Below are 19,810 nucleotides of genomic sequence, written 5' to 3' on the forward strand. Positions count from 1 at the left end.
AACATTAAGGTTTTTGTGGATATTGAAGCATAGTTATGGGTTCTTTGATAAATCAACAATTCAAAAGACTTCCAAAAGAAGTTCAAATGTCTTTTCAGTCACTTTTGATCAATTTAATGCAACCACGCTGATCAAAACTATTAATTCTCTGGTCTGTTCACTTTTACAAGCTGTCAGTATATGATCACAGTAAATGAATTGATAAGGTCATGGATTTGCACATGGTTCAATGATATGTTAAGTTATTTTAATTAAACAATAGACTGTTTTTGATACTGTTTATATCGTGCGGAAGTCAAGTAACACTTTTAAGTACAGGAAATGTAAGAGAACGGTTTCTTCATAACAAGCAGCGTAATTGAGGTCCAGTAAGACGTGTTACTTTATAATTGGAGGAGCAGAGAGAGGGTCTTCACAGGGGTCGTGGTGAGAAGTATGAACAGAAGGAGCAGAGATAATCACTGTGTGTGTGTGTGTTTGGGGGAAGGGGTTCAGGACGGGTAAGGGCTGACATATGGAGTGTATAGTCTTTCAAAGCAACCAGGCCCCTTTATGGCCAGCAGGCCCTGTCCTTCTGTCTGTGATTTACTTGTGCTTTCTATCAAAAAAAAGTTTTTTTTTTAAACACAAAACAACAGGTTGATCATGTTTCTGACGGCCTAAACATATACAAACATCAAATCTGGAATATGTCATATGTGTTGACAGAAGTTACCTCACACTTCACGTTACAGTCTGAAAAATAAAGGTTCTTTACTTCTATTTATGGTTCAGCGAGGAAACATCTTTGGAATCTTTCCATTTCCACAAAGGTTATTCATTATAGTGAGAAAAGATTCTTTAGATTATTAAAATGTTCTTACTAGGAAAATTGTCCTTTTAAGAACACGAAAGGTTCTTTAGAGATCCAAAAATTCTGTCACATCACTGTAGAAAAACAGCTTTGGAACCTTACTTTTTAAAAGTGTATGAGTAAAAAAATAAATAAATAAAAACATCTTTAAAAAAAATGTTTTGCCAGAAATATCTAAAATCCGTCGGATTTTCGGTATTTTTATTGTCTGCCAGGTACAATAAAAAGCGGGTACCCTACTATGGATAATATTTAGGGTTAGCGTGTTTATTCTAATCCTTAAACTTTTATGTATTTATTTATGGTAAGGATGAACATGTAACACATGACCTTGGAACAAAAAAATAGATTGATTGCATAACTTCGTAATGCGTTTTTATTATATTTTTTTTATTATATGTATCAAAATGTATTTGCACGCTTACGTCATGGTTTACTAATCTCGACGCGTTTTGGTAGCTGCGCGTTTCCGTCGCGTCCAGTAAGTCAAAACCCCCTACAGCTAATTCACAAAAGACTCGCCGCAGTGCCGAGCGCTCTGATTGGCTGAGGCCGGAGCCACAGGAAGCGGCGCAGGGCTCGCTGATTGGCTGCCGATCTCTTTGTGTGCGTGCAGCTGGCGTCTGGGCTGCATTTTGAATGGTCTCGTATTGGAAGGCGAAGGTGTCCATGGGCAGCACAGCAACAAAGGAGCCAGGATGGTGTTAGTGCACGTCGGATATCTGGTCCTTCCCGTCTTCGGTTCGGTCAGAAGTAGAGGTAATACCGCCTTATTTACTGTCGCACGCGCTCGCGTCTTTTTTCACGCGTGTTTTGTGATCAAAGGCTGCTGGCCTGGCGGAGCGTCGCGTATTTTCTAACACAAATACGGAGCGATTCGCTCAGTGGCGTAACATTAGAGAACATATCAATCATATGGATAAACCAGAAAGCAAGTGTGATTTAATAATTCACTGGGTAAATCGTTATCTGGTCACAATTTGGAAAACGCGTAGCACGTTCCTTACCGTTATCCTTCGTGTCAAATATGTAGGCTTTAATTTAGAAATATCTCCGCGCGTTTATGCGTATTCGTGTGTTTGTCTTGCGCACAGCTCCTCAATGGGGCGCGTCAAACTAAAACGCAGTTGTTATGAGCTTTCAGCGCGATGCGACGAACGCGAACCTTTGTGTTATAAAGCAACAAAGTCGCGCGTTTGCAGCGTCGACAGCTTTGACGGGGTTTGAGCTCGCTGCAGTGTAGATAACGCGTTACAATTCGTTAAATTCCCTCACATGCGTTCCGTCGTGTGCGGTTTTGTTTATGAATAATTAAACATGGCTTCAGCAGTCAGTGTGCTGATGGACAGCTGCAGTGCTACTGAAATATCCTCAGCTGAACCTGCCAGTAGCCCCTCACACACGAATGCATGGAACATTTGGATCGTTTTAATGTCTGAATATCGATCGCAGCATGAAGTGTGTTAAATTCTGCTATAATGGAGAATAGAAAACGAAAAAACACCTGGATCTTAAATCCCACCTTAACCAGCCATGTCTGGACAGGGAAAAAAAGGTGCATCCATGTACAGTATCTGTGCGCGTCAATAATAATAAGCAGAAATGCCGTTTTGCACCGGTATTCATATTTAATATGCAGTAAAATCATAAACTTACTATGGTTTGCATTTTATAGCCATGCTTAACCAAGATGCATTCATTTGTATAAATTGTGCAGTTAAATAATTAGTGGTTAGTTATGCATTTTGTTGACACTAACGGAATATCAGATGCATCCATGCTATAAATTGTAAAATAATAATATTCGATTCAATAGATGCAATGAGATGCATTTTTGTACCCGAATCTGTATATAAAATGTGGCATTAAATAATCATGGTATATGCATTTTACTGTCACCAGCAGAAAAACAACAAATAATGCATTTATATTTATATATATATATGTGTGTGTGTGTGTGTGCATTTGTGCAATAAATAATAATAGTAATATGAGGTGCATTCACTTATAGATCAGTAGGTGCATTTTGTATTTCAAACGTGTGCAATTGAATAATTTACTAGTATACAAATGTTCCTGTCGCCCATTAGCACCATTAGATAAACAAATGCATCAATACGAGAAATGTGTAAAAAATGTGTGCAATTTTAGAGTAAGCAGCAGAAGAGCAATGCATCAATATATTTGTAAAACAATAATAATTCTAGTAATTTGAGATGCATTTTGCAGCCCTACTGTACTAGCATCTATATTAAAATCTATAATATTAAATAATATATTAGTGTATGATTTTTACCGTCACCAGCAGGAAAACAAATGCATTGATGTTTGTGTGCAATTGTGCAATTATAATAATAGTAATAATTTGAGGTGCATTTTGTAGCCATGCTCTAGCACCGATGGTTTCATTGATTGTGCTTGTATTTGTTTCTATTTTTTTTCTTGTTCCATAGTCTGGGGGCTGATTCTACATACCGCATTTTTTTTCAGAGCTCTGTTCCCTTCCATTGTGTATCTAACGATCACCCGCCGCTGCTGTGCTATAGCCTCTGCCTGCCCTGCATCTAGCTGTGTTGTGACTCCCTCTTCTCATTCCCTCTCTTTCCATCTGAAGACGACATTACAAACAAACTCTCACTCATCCAGTATCTCCTCCTGTGTAACCGACTGCAGAATAACACTCTCTCTTCTCTAGAAGAATTCTCTTGTCTTCTTATTTTTAAATGGTCATTGTTGCTTTGACGAAAATAACAACTCATTGTAGCATTTAGCTTTTTTTACGACTGTCATTGTGATTTGTCCCATACTCAGTGTGAATAGACCAACATTTTTGCTGTAAATTTCTGTCAAGTGGATGCGTTTGCCTCTCACTCGATCATAGCCGGGCTTGATCGACCCCTAAACACTGTCTCTGTCTTGTCTTCTGGAAAGGTGTGCTGTGCCAGTGGGATTTGCCACAGATTTGGACTCAGAAACTTACTAGAGAAGCTTGACATACACTTTTCTTTTCTAATTGTGCTTGTACAGTTGGGATCGATAATATCTCAGTCGATGACCCTTCGCTCTTTGGGTTTCGACTCATTAATCATTTAATATATATATATATTCCTTAAATGAATTATTAGCAGAAAAATAAATTCTGTTAGTATTTGTTTACCTTTGTTGTTCGACACCCATATGCTGTGATTTGTTTTGGTTAAAAAATATTTTTGATGGATTGACAGGGCTCTAGAATGGAAAAAAATAAAATTAATAAATATTTGTAGTATTTTTAAATATTGCTATTTGTATTTAATTTCAGTTTTTATTTGCTTCCAGTTAGCAATTTTAGCGCTTTCGCTTAAACTAAACACAAATATAAATAAACTAACTGAAATGTTATGTTTTTCATCCAATATAATTATTATTATTCTGCATGATTTAGCTTTCTTACGTAACAAAAATGGTTTTAGTAATTTTAGTGGACGTTAATAACCCTGGATTAAATGGCTCGTACACTATATTTCAAGTCTTCTGACATCTTCCAAAGGAAATTTAAGTTATTATTCACTAATTATCTTCTCCACTGAAACTCTGAAATCTCATTTGCGTTCGGTGGTTTTGAAGGCCAAAAATGCAAGTGGCTCTTGTATGTGACTGAATGCAAGTTCTTCACAAGCTTTTGGAGTTTTTGGTTACTATTTATGATATGAAAAGCCTTTTGACAGCATATGGGCTGCGTAACCATTGTGGTATTATCTTCAGAGGTTGAATACATTCAGCTTTATTAATCCTCAAAGAGTAACATATGGAAACCATATTAAAGCTACTATTTCAAGACTTAAGGTTGACACAAAGCACATTTAAGATGAGCATAGTGCTCACCTGTGAAATATTTTGCTATTTGATGTGACGATGTCAAGGATAAGTTCACCCAAAAATGACTGAAACATCAGTTGAAAATATTCTCACCCTCAGGACATCCCATAGATGAGTTTGCTGCCTCATCAGATTTGGAGAAATGTGCCTTGCATCACTTGTTCACCAATAGATCCACTGCAGTGAATGGGTGCCGTCAGAGTGAGTCTAAACAGCTGATAAAAACATCAGAATAAGTCATGCACTCCAGTCTATTGATAAACCTCTTGAGAAACAGAAAGCTGCATGTTCATAAGAAACATCAATTATTAAAGCATTTTATCTTTAAACAGGTATCCATAATATTTCTTTCTCCAGAGAAGAAGTTGTCTTGTCTGAATCAGGAGAGAAATATGCACAAATTAAAAGGTTTGTTCACCCCAAAATGAAAATGCTGTTATTAATAACTCACCCTCATGTTGTTCCAAACCCGTAAAACCTTCGTTCATCTTCAGAACACAAATTAAGATATTTTTGATGAACTCTGAAAGCTATATGACCCTCCATGGCCCGCAAAACAACTGAAGTGTTCCCAGGTCCCATCGGTAAAACTGTCCATGTGACATCAGGGGTTTAACTTCAGTTTTGCTATGCTACGAGAATCCTTTTTTTTTGGGCAAAGAAAACAAAAAATGATCATTTACTCAACCAACCATTCTTCTCCCCCAAGTTACGCCTTCCGTCATTTTAGAGAGTATTACAATGCATATGCACGCTTTCCCTAAGCATAAACAACACTTATTACCCAAACAGTTATTAATAGTTATTTTTGTTAAAGTTGAGCCACTGATGTCACATGGACTGTTTTACTGATGTATTAAGTTTCTGGACCTGGGAACATCTCCGTTGTGTTGCTGTCTAAAAATATCTAAATTTGTGTTCCGAAGATGAATGAAGCTCTTACGGGTTTGGAGCAACATGAAGGTAAGTAATTACATAACTTGAATTTTGGGGTTAACTAACCCTTTAAGCACTGTTTATAAGCGAACACCGTTCTAAACAAATATGTGAGTGCATTTTTGATATGAGAAGAGAACAAGTGATGGACTTTTTCATTGGAGGAAGCAGCATTATGGATTATGGCTATAAGCAGGGTTTTAAAGCAAAAATGTCTTGATGGTGTTTTTCTTAAAAAATATGGAGCTTTGGGCTTCACAAGATGTTAATGAAAGATGTTGATGGACTAGATTATTATTAAAAAATTTTCATCAGCTGTTTGGACATTCATTCTAACGGCACCCATTCACTGCTGAGAAATGCAATGCTACATTTCTATAAATCTGTTCTGATGAAGAAACAAACTCCTCTAGATCTTGGATGACCTGGGGGTGGGTAAACTGTCAGCGATTCTACTATTCCATTAAAGATGACCTAAATGGTGTATGTTGTTTAAGGAAAAAAGCCGCCTTTAGCTTGGAAGTATTCAAATTACTCTGAAGAAACCGAAACGAGTATCAAAGTGGTAGTTTCTGGATCTTGCCTGGCACACTGCACCCGACCGCCACTCAAACCGACCCTCATTCATTTGATTTCCCCATGCTGCAAAGCCAGCATTAGCCTAGCTGTGCTGTGCGAGCGCTAATGTCATCCACTTTACAGGGATCACTAGAACTGCACTGTAGAAGTCCTCCTAGTATGGAAATGTCTCTATTTCTTTGGTTGTGGTTCTCTGCCTTCTGTTCCTGTACTAGGCTGTAATGCATGACCATGTTTGTTATTTTCCTCTTGGTTTTGATTGTTTCTTTGTTTTGGAACATTGAACAGCAAACTCCAATGTATCTTTGTGTAGACATGTCCTGCTGTACTGACGTGTTGTAGCATACACATCTACCCATTGGATGCTGCTTCTGTTATGTTAACTTTATGGAGCATGGTTGGGCCTTGCCTTCGCTCTTTATTTGCATGGAATTATTATTATTATTACTATTATTATGATTACACAATTCCACTCTTACTAATATTTTCCAATAAAGACTGTAGATTTTCCCCTAATCCTCAGTGTGCTCTCTGCTGATTTCCATGTGTCGTACCCTCAAACCCCTCCCACTCCACTCTTTGGCCCCTCCCTCGAGCCATCTCTGCTCCTCCCACTCGTCAGAGTGAATCATGGGAATGTGCACTCACAAATATGGAGGCAAAGTAGTCACTTCAAGTCTCACACATCCCATTTGCATCTCACTATCTGACCTCCTGCATTAGTGTATCTCCCCTTCGTCTTCATTGTTTCTTCTGGAGAAACGGATTTCAAGGAAAAATCGATACTTAAAGTCAACATGAAGTCAGAAATGACTGAATTTACATGCTTAATGTGCATCTGCTTTCCAATCATTTTATTTTTTTATTTTTATTTTTTTGACAGTAAATCTTATTGCATTTGGAAGTACACCGCCGTTCAAAAGTAAAGGGTAAGATATTGTTTTAAATAAATTAATACTTTTTATTCAGCAAGGATGCATTAAATTGATCAAAAGTGACTTTTTTGTTGCAGAAGATTTTTTTCAAATAAATGCTGTTCTTTTAAAACTACTTATCCACAAAAATCATTTTGATTACAGAAAATTATAAAGCAGCACAAGGGTTTTCAACCTTGATCATAATGTTTCTTGAACAGCAAATCTGCATATTAGAATTTCACTGAAGACCAGAGGAATGATGCTGAAAATTCAGCATTGCATCACAGAAATAAATTGCATTTTAAAATGATATTAAAATAAGAAATGGTTATTTGAAACCGTAATAATATTTCACAATTTTTATAGATTTTTTTTTTTTTTTGTTCTTTTATTTTTTTGCCCAAGATAAATAGAACGTTTGGTGAGCAGAAGAGACTTCTTTCAAAAACATAGAAAACTTACCAACCCCAAGCATTTGAACGGTTTAATACATCAGATTATGAAATGAAAATGATCAATTGCTTTCATGTTGATTTTAAGGTACCTCAGGTTTAATATGATTAGCTCAGTCTAATGATGTTTATTCATAGACACCATTTTTTGATGGTTTAAATGGACGACCAATCATAAACTTGTATAGAATCTGTCAACACACAGAGAATCGATCTGTTCAGATACATTATGCAAAAAGCTTATGATTACACAAACCGCAGGGAAAAATGGTCTGAATAAAATCAGATGAGTTATTAGTTAAAAGGATCATGGGATAAGGGTCAGGTCATAAGAGTAGGATAAAACACATATGAATGAGGTTTAATCTCAGCAGAACTCATTCTTAAGCTCTGCTGCTTGACCTTCAGGTGATGACCTTTATTTCTAATGATGGAGGTCAGATCATTTCTAGTCCATAAATGTCATAATCTCATACAGAAGAGTTCATGGTTTACTAGAGACTCACAATGTGCTATATACTGGATGGCGAGTGCATCGCACTATTATTCACTGATCAATATTTTTGCCCGGGTTTGTGAGGGATGCAGAGGAACAAGATCATTAGAATTCAGAGCGCGTGAACTGCACGCTCCATACGTTTCTGCTGATCTAAGAGTTTCCTTGAATTTCTGGAGCCCTGGGGAATATTTCCCACTGAGAAAATCACCGGTTTCTCCTCTGTTCTGTTCTCCAAAGGCGCTGTGAAATGAGACCATAACGATTCCATATCAACACTTTCTGCACCCTTGCACTCAAAAAATCCCATCTTGTCCTCCATGCGTGAGTGGGTTTCGTTTTCCCCCGAGGCCAAAGTCTTCGGAGCATTTTGAAATGTTTCCCGTGACCCGTTACAACACGATTTTGTCCTCATATTCACCTCAGAAAAAAAAAAAATGCAATTCAAAACCAACGGTTTCACGCAAAATACTGCTAGAAATGAGCGATGCTGAAAAACCAAGAGTTCAGAATGTAGTAAAGTTAAAATTCTAGCAATTAGTATAGAAAGCCAAAAGTGCTATTTTGAAAAAATGTCTTGTTCTTTTGTCTGTACAATGAAAGTCAGTGGTGTCCAATGTTGTTTGGACTCAACGTTCTTCAAAATCTCTTTTGCGTGTGTGTTCATTAGAAGAAACACAGTCATGGAGGTTTAGAACAACACGATATCACAGTATTCATTTGTGTGAACTCTTTTTTTTAACGCAGAGGTCAGATTCATGCTTTTATGCCATCACAACCTTACAAATAGTGGTAAACTCTTCATTCTGCATTACTCAAACACAGATCTGAAAGACCAGACACTGTTTATACTGTACATGCATTATTGCATAAAGAGGGATGATTGAGGTAGTCATTTTCTGCATATTTAGCTGTGTATATATTAACTGTTCAAATGTTATTTATATATTTCACCCCAAATCCCTTATAAATGTCTTTAACAATACGCATCAATTCAGTGCATCTTCGCTGGAAAAATGTAATTCTTAAAAAAAAAAAAATATATATATATATATATATATATATAACATATAACATTTTTTTTAAATAACAATTTTTCCCAGCGAAGATAATATATATAAATAATATAAATAAAATTAAATAATATAGCAATCTTTTTTTTCCATAGCTATTTTGAATAGTAATATTATTTCTGATTTAGCTTTATTTTGATCAAATAAATGAGCAAAAGAGACTCCCTTGAGAAACTAAAAATCTTACAGCCCTTAACCTTTTGGACAGTCATGTGTATATATAGCGGTGTTAGTTTCATCTCTTTTTATGTACATATTGCAATTATAGTTTGAAAAGCTTCTGACTTGTTGTGAATTACACAAACCACAATAAAGTATTCCAAAGATCTGTTTAATATTAAAATTCTTAAAAGGTTTTAAGGCATCACCAAAGCAGGATTATGTTAGAAAATAGCAACCTTTTCACTTACTCTGTGTTATTTTTTCCCCCTATGTTGTGGGGATAAAGATAGTATAGTAGAGTATCTAAGTAAGGTAAACAAAACAACTTTTGTTTAACAGAATTTTTTTGCATTGGTTAGTAGAACTTTTCGAAAGTTGGATTTTTTTTTTACAGTGTATGTAAATGGGAAGGCCCATAGACCATGATAACCCTGTGTGGGTGTGTGTGTGTGTGTGTGTGTGTGAGCTGGACAGCTGAACAGCTGAAATAGAACTTTGAGGAGCAGCTGTCAAACCCCGCCCCTCCCCCTCCTCAATCCCATCATTCCCTCCCCCTCCGTGTGTCTCTCCATCTGTCTGTGTTATGTCCGTCACTCAATCCGTGTGACTGCTGAATCAGCCGGGTCCACTCTCACAAGCACCTGTCATCAGGGCTGATCCACCTTCTTTTGCAACACAGGAACCAAGTGATTTACAGTGAATGTGTGAGACGTCCGCTTCATTAGCCACTGTAGGCAAATAACTAGACAAATAAACGGTATATCGCTTTTCATAACACTATCTTAAAATCAATTTTGACCTTTAAAGACACCATTTTGTCATAATTTTGACTTCTAATTATGACTTTCTAGGTCATAACTTTGACTTTTTTTATCTCATAACAATGTTTTGATTTTTATCATAAATTGATTTATTGTCGAAATTTAAACTTTTTTTATCACATAGTTAGGATTTATGTAATTTTCTTCTTTGTATACATGGTGGAAATAGGCTTCCAAATTTATATAAAAAATAAGATGGATAGTTTCCATCTTAAACAAGCTCTCCAGCCTGACACCATTAGGTCTAGTATATTTCCCCTGAAAAACACACACAACTAATCCTGAGGGAATGGGATCAGTTGGATCTGTGGTAATCCAGATAAAGAACGAGTCCTACCTGCCGTAACGCGGGACGTTAGATCCAGCAAGGTGTCGAAGCGTAAGATTCGTCAGCTGGCTTCAGTTAAATAAAGAACAGGTAATATTCTCTGAAGCTGGACATCAATCAGAACGACTGGCTCTGGTTCTGCTTCATGTTCTGCTAATAAGATAATACACCACACCACTAACACTTACAAACATTTACCATGGTAAACATAGTTTCTTTTAAATTGCCATTTACTCCAGATATTATTTCTACTATATAAAAAACTACATTGAAATCGCAAATAGTTCATTTGATTTAGATTTTTTATTATTAGATTTTAGAATTTTTATTAAGCTACTGTTATTTTATTTATTTTGTCTTTGCTTTATTTTGTCAGTGGCTAATACCAAATTATACTTTTTTTTTAGACCATATTTTTTAATATTTTTTAATTAATAATAATTTAATTTGAATTTATTTTTATTTATTTTTTATTGTAATTTCGTTTGCTATTCTGTTTATGTATGTATATGGTTTTTTTATTTACTTATAAAACGATTTATAAATGATTTAATACAACTTCCTGGATCAGTCTGAATATCTGAAACATTTTTACATTTTAAAAAGCCGTACAGTGAATGTCACATAATGTCATCATTTTATGTAAATGGCATCAAGTTATTATCTTAGAAATAAATGTTTATTTTGCATATTGAGCACAGCATTCTGTACTATAGCCTTGTCATCTTCACCTGTTGTCTCTGATCTCTGATGGATTATTGCTTGTCCCGTACAGGAGCACATTTTAGCAGGCACCAGCATAGTCATGCTACCTCCTGCCGGCATTTCCACCTGGCTGCTACAGCAACACCGCTGCCTGCTGAGTTCCCGCCCCCTCCCCTCGCCCCGCCTCAGTACCAGGAAGTCCCGCCCCCTTTCTTACCTCAGGCCTTACAGCAGCAATACCTCATCCAGCAACAGCTACTGCAGCGCAGGTACAAAACACACACCTGTACATGTTCAGTTATGTAAAAGTTATATTTATTTAAGGTAAAAGACAAAATAAGAAGAAAAAAAAAAAGATAAATAAAACGTCCATTCTATTCCTCATACTTCCGCATCTCTTCAGACGCACACAGGAGCGAGTCCCGCTGAACACACATCGGTTACGCCCAGGATATGAATATGCTCCGCCCCTCCATGTCCCTCAGCCAATCCCACAGCAGCCCAGATACCTGGCCGAAGGCACTGATTGGTGAGTTGTGCAAAACCACACGCATACAAAACAGCAGTAAAATATTGCAATTCATTTCCACCATAGAATGGGTAAATGTGACGAATTCAGGCTTTTGTGTGTGTGTGTGTCTCTCTCTCTCTCTCTCTCTCTCTCTCTCTCTCTCTCTCTCTCTCTCTCTCTCTCTCTCTCTCTCTCTCTCTCTCTCTCTCTCTCTCTCTCTCTCTCTCTCTCTCTCTCTCTCTCTCTCTCTCTCTCTCTCTCTCTCTCTATATATATATATATATATATATATATATATATATATATATATAATTGCAGTTTATAACTCAGTTCAAACTTTGTATTTTTTATTATTATAAACTTTGCTTTTTTTAAGTTAGAAACTTGTTATTGTGAGTTTACATCTCACAGTTTTGATGTTAGTTGTGCTTGTTTAGAATTCTGAGTTTGAATCTCAATTTACATCTTAATTTAGAATTTTTTTCAGAATTCTAAATTAAGAATTCTTCCTCTGGGAATTCTCAGTTGACATCTTGGAATTTTTTCATCCTTGAGTATGCATTTTGCAATTTTGACTGTATTCTCTCTGAATTCTGAGTTTATTCTTTTAATTGCGAGTTTACAGCTCGCAATTGACGTTTTTTGTTTAGAATTCGGAGTTTATATTTTTACTTTTTTCTTCTCAATTCAGACTTTTTTTCAGAATTCTAAGTTTACATTTTGCAATTGAGACCGCTTTCTGTGGGAATTTTCAGTTGGCATCTTGGAATTCTGACTTTTATCTTTTAATTCTGAGTTTACATCTCAATTCAGTCAGTTCTGTTTTTGGTTTGTTTGTTTTTTGCAAAAAAACATTGTAGTGTAACATTGCAACTTTTTAACTCTGATTTTTTTCTCGCAACTGTGAGTTATCGTCTTGCAATCCTGAGCTACATATCCCAAAAGCATCATAAGCCTAAATGCATCGTAGACCCATTGAAACCATGCAGTCCTGACTTTTTTCTCAGAATTGTGATCAAAGTCACAATTATATCTATATTTTTTCTTTTTTATTCTATGGCAGAGGTAAGCTTCCATAGCAAATAAACTTCCTTAATATTTAGGAATGATCTTCATAGTCACAAAAAAACATACAGTACATAAATTCCCTGCTGCTGATGTTGTTTTGAAATTGCTTTTATTAAGTTGTAAATGTGTGCTTTTAGGGACCTAAGCGTGGACGCAGGAGTGCCATATCAGTATCCTCTGCAGCAGATCCCTCAACCCTACCAGCATTACCTGGCCTCTCCCAGAATGCACCACCTCCCCAGGAACACCTCCTCCACCCAAGTGGTGAGTGTTTATATATATATATAAATATATCACATTATATGCAAATATTCTCTATATGAAAAAGGTATTACTTTTTACTTTTTTTCTTTATTTAGAAGTGTTTTATAGTAAGTGCAAGTGTTGAATGTGGTCCAATGTTTGAAGCAGACATGTACAGTATGTTGTGTTTCCTGTAGGTTGTCCATGAGATCAGGAACTATCCGTATCCACAGCTCCACCTGCTGGCACTGCAGAGCTTGAGTCCCAGCAGACACTCATCAGCTGTTCGAGAGAGCTACGAGGTAAAACACACACAGACAGGTGAACAGTAACTCACATACATAGCTGTTTTGCTCTGTTTAACACCGAGTCTGTGATCGTGTGCAGGAGCTGCTACAGCTGGAGGATCGACTGGGAAGCGTCAACAGAGGGGCCATACAGACCACCATAGAGAGATTCACCTTCCCACACAAATACAAGAAGGTACATGCACACACTGTTCATATTCAAACCTTCATTTTCATGTCCTTACACACTTGTGTCTGTGTTTGTGTGTGTGTAGCGGAAGCCGCTGGAGCTGAAGTTATATGAGAGTGAGGAAGAGTCAGATGTGGATGAGAAATGCACCATTTGCCTCTCCATGCTGGAGGATGGAGAAGATGTCAGGTAGTATATAATAAAGACAGATGAAACTATACACTGTCGTTCAAAAGCATTGGTCAGTAAGATTATATTTTAATGTTTTTGGAAAAAAGTATATTCTGCCCACCATTTATTTGATCAAATATCAAGTAAAATCCGTAATACTGTGACATATCATTACAGTTTAATACAACTGTTTTCCATTTGAATATATTGCAAAATGTAATTTATTCCTGTGATGCAAAGCTGTATTTTCAGCATCATTCCTCCAGTCTTCAGAGTCACATGATCCTTCAGAAATCATTATAATATACAGATTTTCTGAATAGATAACATTGCTGTTATAAAATTTTTTTAAATAATTTATTAGATTTTTTTTTTTGTGGCATTATAAATGTCTTTTCTGTCACATTTAATCAATTTATTGCATCCTCCCTGCATAAAAATAATACTAATTATAATAATAATAATAAAAAAAGTTTTTGTTCAAACTTTTGAACAAAAGTATAACACCAGGAGTTGATGAGCAGATAATTAATTGCATGAAAATGTGTTTTTAAATAATTTATATGTGAACTTAAAACCACTGGAGGTACAAAGGTTTGCATCCTTAAATGTTACTATAAATGCTACGGTTATAGTATTTTTTTTTTTTATATATTGAATTGACTTTTATTTTTGTATTTTTAGTGTTTCCTTTTCATTTCAGTAATTTTTGCATCTACATTTGTAATTATTTTCATATTTCCTTTTAACCTTAATTCATTTGTATTTCAGTTTAAACAGAGCATGTCTAAATACAAAATGTAATATGGTAATGCAGTTCAACTCATCCTAATAAACGATCTCTCTCTCTCTCTCTCTCTCTCTCTCTCTCTCTCTCTCTCTGTTTTCAGACGGTTACCCTGTATGCATTTGTTCCATCAGGTGTGTGTGGATCAGTGGCTGGCCACCAGTAGGAAGTGTCCCATCTGCAGAGTGGACATCCAAACACAGCTCACCCCTGAGAGCTGAAACGCACCCGGCGAAACAACACGCATTAAAAAATAACTCTCATTCACACACATGCTCTATTTCACTCTTATACATCCACACACAAACACACACACACACACACTGTATATTATCTACATACGTGTATGATGAGCCATCCAACACACACTAAACACACACTCACACGCTTTACTGAGCCAATGACAATAACTGACACTACACACACACACACACACACACACACACACACACACACACGTGCTGGTAGAAACTAAAAAGGGTCTGTTGCGAGGATTGATTCTGTCTGTAGGGAAATGGTGTGTGTCCGTAGCATATGTGTGTGTATTTGTGCAATTCCTTAAGCCATGAACTTTACTAAAGACCCTCAGCTTGCATACAATACACACACACTCACACACTTACATGTTACATTTAATCTATACATGGCGGATAAGACACTGTCAAATCTAGCTGCTGGAGTGTGTGTGTGTGTGTCCACTGTATTTCTGATCTGCAATACTGCTTTAGTCTTACACACTGGAGCTACTTCGGCTTGAGTGTGTGCATTTGTGCGCTTGTTCACCATTTTGGTGCGTGTATGTGTGTTAATATTTTCATGGTTAATCAGCGCACGATGGTGCATGTAGAGAAGCCAAAAAAGAACACGCAACAACAAGAAAAAACACAAAAGCAACTCATTTCCGAGACAGCAGGAGGAGGGCTGTTGTCTTACAAAAAAAAATAAAAAATACGCGGAAAATGTCGTGATTGGTGGACTCGTGTAGATAGGCGCAGTAGTAGTTGCATGCATCTGTGCTTGGGTTGTTGTTTCAAGGTACACCTGGAAGAGTGCGTAGGCGTGTGCGCGTGAATGCATGGATGTGTATTAGCTCCTTTAAGCTGTGACGATCCGTAACATTATCAGACTCATGTAGCGCGTGTGTGTGCGTGTTTGTGTGCGCGAAAGAGACCCTGCCATGACCTTTGACCCTAAATGCCTACTGAAAAAAAGCACATGTGAGCATAGCTAAAGTGCCCGGCCTCACTCTGGTGCTGCGCTGCCATGATTACTGTATTTATTATTGGTATTTAAAACATGCAGTATTTGGAGGGGGCGGGGCTTGTGTGTGTCCAACGGTGTTCTTGTGTGACAGGTCTCCCCTCGTGGTTGCTATGCTGGTTGCTATGCTGTATTGCTAGAACTACAATGTAGAATGTGGTGTGATAGAGGACCGTCCGCCAACAGCACACAAGCAGGTCGAGACGGACGAGCGCCACGCCGGAATTATTCGTATTTGGCCCGAAACATACGCAGGTAGTTTTCTGTTTCAGCTCAAATTTCATGAATCTTGCTGAGCAAGTTAATGTTGACATGTTTACAGCTAGCTACACAAACAATAGCACATCCGGTTTAATGGTGCACAAGTTTGAACACTGGCGCCCTCTTGAGCACTGAAGTTTGCAAAAATGCACATTATGCAATGCGTATGTTTCTGGCCTTCGTTGTTTATAGTTTTAAACACTTCCAGTTTAATTTGAACAACTTGCAACAAGGATATTCCTTTTATATGGATTGTGTTTCCCCGAAAAAATGTCTGGTTCAATTTTGCTTTATGTAAATTTGGCAGATTTCAGGGTGTGTTCAAAATCTAACAATCTACCCTGTATAAGCATTCAACTATGGAAGCTTGTTTACACTATTGGATAACCAAATATATATATATATATAAAAATTCATTTTTATTCTGTAATTCGGATATTTTTTGCACAACTCTGAGAAAAAAACTTCAAAGTCAAAATTGTGAAATAAAAAACTGCTCCTTGTTTTATTATTTATTCCTTGCTGAAGCAAACAAAAAAAAATGTAAACACAGAATTCAGAGATAGAATTGCAATATGTAAACTCGGAATTGGCAGAGAAAATCATAAATCATATGATTTTGCCCGCATTCACCAATTTTCGATAACAAAATACATTCTGAGATTGCTTTAATAAAGCATACATTTTATTTTTTGTTGCATTTTGCTTCATTGTGACCCAAAGCTAAATAAAAAAACATTTAAGTTCATAACGAAGCTGTATTCGTTTCAGCCAATGAGCTTCATTTTTGCCTGTGTTGGCTCCTCCCCCCGGTGTTCTGTGTGTTGATTGGCGGATGATGGCTTGTGTTGATCGTTACACAGGGTTATGTCCGTTGAAATGCCTTAAGTATTTAACAATCATAATTTATTACTAACTGTAGATATCGTGGGTACGTATTTAATTTTGTATAGTTTCATTTTTTTGCAATGGAATCATATTTTATTTATTTAGAAATAACACAAAATGATTAAACTCTTACCTCATGTTTGAGTTGGTTTGCGGGAATGCTTCGCATGCGGTTGGTCGTGTTCGTGTGTGTTTCTCCCTTTGGTGCTGTGACCTTACTGACATTCCGCTTGCTGATTGGTCAGACATGGCAGCGGAGTGGGAGTATTATGGGTTTTGATTCGCTGTCCTGTTTGCACTCTTAGTTTTCCAAGGCCACCCTCTCACTGGCATCATTTTACCACTCTGGCGACCTTTGCAACACAATCTTCCTCTCTTTCTCTTTCTCTACTCTTCTCTCTGGAAGTCTTTCTTAATGTTTACATGATCTATACCTCTCTCGTCTCATGTCTGTCTACAGTCTCTCTTTCTCTGTTTAACATTTTCACTCTTGTTAATGTTTACATCCTCTACTTGCTTGCTTTCTCTTTCCTCGTGCTTTTTTTCTTTAACAGTCTTAAATTCTTAATTTTTACATTCTCTCTCTTTCTAAGGGTGTGTTCGAAATCTAGCGAGCTGCACTACATAGGAAGTTACCTTATAAGGCAGCATACTAACTAAAAAGAAACCTTTTAAGTGACTGATTTCAAACAAAGTACAGAGACAGCGACACTTATACAAAGTGCACAAGAGATCTGATCTCAGATATACAGGGGGAAATAATGGTGTAGAAATTACTTTCAAAATGCAAAGAAACCGCAATTGCCACATTGAATTAAACATGAAATATTTAAGGAAAAATAAATTATTTTGTTGTAATGCATACTTAATATATATAATAATATTTATAATTTTGCTCGCATTCTCCACCAGCTTTTGTGACAGTAACTGCATAGGGCACTGCATATGCTACTGTCTCGTCTAAGTAGGATACTCACTAGATTTTGAAACAAGCTCATTTTTTCTCAATCTTTCATTTCTATTTCTGTTTCATCTCTGTTATTGGTTATTGGGCATGTGAATCGTCTTTCCTCTGTCCTAGTTTATTTTGCCAGTCTCTCTCTCTCTCTCTCTCTCTCTCTCTCTCTCTCTCTCTCTCTCTCCCTGTCTCATGGCAGGGTCAGGACTAACAGAGTATGATAAAGCACAACAGATTTAAAATGCATGTTTTTCTCAGGTTTGAATATATACATGACTAAACAGAAATATACAGCTACATAGAGAAAATAAAAACTAGTGCAGATGTTCTACTAATGATATTAGAAGATAGATTTTTTTTTTTGCTGCTGCTGCTTGCATTTGAAAAACAAACAAAACAAAACACAAAAAAAGACATTAATAATAATAATGTTGTCCTAAAAGTGCCAGTGACAGGGGTGCCGCGTGCTGTGGGTGTTTTTTCACTAGCGGATTTTCTAGCAGAATATAGACTATTTATCATTCATATTAAAGCAATAGCGCCTCCTGCTGGTGTGACTGCTAGTACGTAACTGGTCGAGTAAATAAAGTCTGTGTAAAATGTTAGAATTCTCTTTTGGTGGAATTTTTGTACCTTATTTATTACTACTACTAATGATGAATTTAAAAGTGGCATCGCTAAAATGTTTTTGGTTTCGTTTTCATTTTGTTTAATTTCAAAGCTTGTACATTATCCTTTTTGTATGTGCTCATTTTGTAATAAAAATGTTGAAATGCTTAAACACCTGTCTTTCTGTATGTATCAAACATCATATCACTTGAAAAAATTCAGCATAAACATGGTGGCATCTGGTTTTATGTGGTTTCTGGCTGGTCCAAGCTAATATAGATTATATGCACAAACCTTGGACGCTTTGCACAAGCTAATTTGTAACATGCATATTGTTTTATTTAGTAGAATTGTAAATTAATCAATATGTTGAGAGAGCAGTATATCCATTATAACACTAGAGGGCCAAACAGACTGTTTTAAATGCCTAATGAGACCATATATGCTAAAACCAAATGCAAACAACATTTTATATTATATTATCATCTTTGCCATTTATTTGTGAATATACGGAGTAAGAGAGACAAGAGTATATCTGTTGCCTGTTATATTCTTATTTATTTTTTATAATTTATTAAATGCATTACATTCTGTGTTAACAAAGCAAATTATTCACTCTCACACTAAAAAAGAAAATGCTTAATGCTCACCAATCAATTTATTTGCTTAAAATACAGTACAAACAGTTAAATTATGAGATATTACAATGTAAAATAACTTTATTTTCTGTTTAAATATATGTAAGAATGTAATTTATTACTTTAATGCAAAGCTGTATTTTCAGCATCTTTCCTCCAGTCTTCAGTGTCACATGATCTTTAAGAAATCATTCTAATAAATTGATTTGCTGCTCAAGAATGTACAAAAGAACAGCGATTCATTTGTAAAATAATTAATTTGTAACATGTCTTTACGGTCACTTTCAATCAGTTTAATGCATCCTTACTAAAATAAATATTAATGTCTTACCAAAACTTTTTTAAGTTTGATATGTTGACTTTAAGGCCTTTTAGAGGAAAAGAAACACTGTGCTCTAGATCAGTGGTTTTCAACCTGTGTTCCGCGGGCATTGGTATTGCAGATGGGCCGCCAATTACTATTAAAATAAATAATATTGTTAACATATGTAAAAATGTCTAAGTCATAACATAATAACATCATTTCATATATCTAATTAAATGACAAAAAACAAATATTAAATGTACTATGCTTCCACTATTCGAGCTCGCTGATTGGTTTAAGAATAAACCACCGATTTATCTTAGATATTTTTGCTGCATATGCAATCGTCATAAATTCCCGATTCGAGCGTGCGCGATTTCTAAATCGCTTTATAGCACAAATTTCCGTAACCCTGACCTCCCGCAGTATGCTATCCGATTCAATCAGAAAGCAGT

General features: G+C 36.2%; 1 protein-coding gene across 1 annotated transcript; it reads left to right on the forward strand.

The window, feature by feature from the left end:
• Positions 1-1,339: 1,339 nt before the first annotated feature.
• LOC127986159 (E3 ubiquitin-protein ligase RNF165-like) lies at positions 1,340-18,585 on the forward strand. The gene is made up of 8 exons (XM_052588397.1): positions 1,340-1,612; positions 11,251-11,449; positions 11,584-11,709; positions 12,897-13,023; positions 13,200-13,304; positions 13,390-13,485; positions 13,565-13,668; positions 14,541-18,585. The coding sequence occupies exons 1-8, from the start codon at positions 1,552-1,554 to the stop codon at positions 14,656-14,658; spliced, it is 936 nt and encodes a 311-aa protein (XP_052444357.1). The 5' UTR covers positions 1,340-1,551; the 3' UTR covers positions 14,659-18,585.
• The last annotated feature ends 1,225 nt before the right edge of the window (positions 18,586-19,810 follow it).

Source organism: Carassius gibelio, chromosome B21 (assembly GCF_023724105.1).
Source record: "Carassius gibelio isolate Cgi1373 ecotype wild population from Czech Republic chromosome B21, carGib1.2-hapl.c, whole genome shotgun sequence".
NCBI classification, from domain to species: Eukaryota; Metazoa; Chordata; class Actinopteri; order Cypriniformes; family Cyprinidae; genus Carassius; species Carassius gibelio.

Bases quoted from the DNA above. Each gene is read 5' to 3' on its own strand.
- LOC127986159 (XM_052588397.1), top strand. From the start codon at position 1,552: ATGGTGTTAGTGCACGTCGGATATCTGGTCCTTCCCGTCTTCGGTTCG. The intron at 1,613-11,250 runs GTAATACCGCCT...TGTCCCGTACAG, and splicing joins CGGTTCGGTCAGAAGTAGAG to GAGCACATTTTAGCAGGCAC. The intron at 13,486-13,564 runs GTACATGCACAC...GTGTGTGTGTAG, and splicing joins TCCCACACAAATACAAGAAG to CGGAAGCCGCTGGAGCTGAA.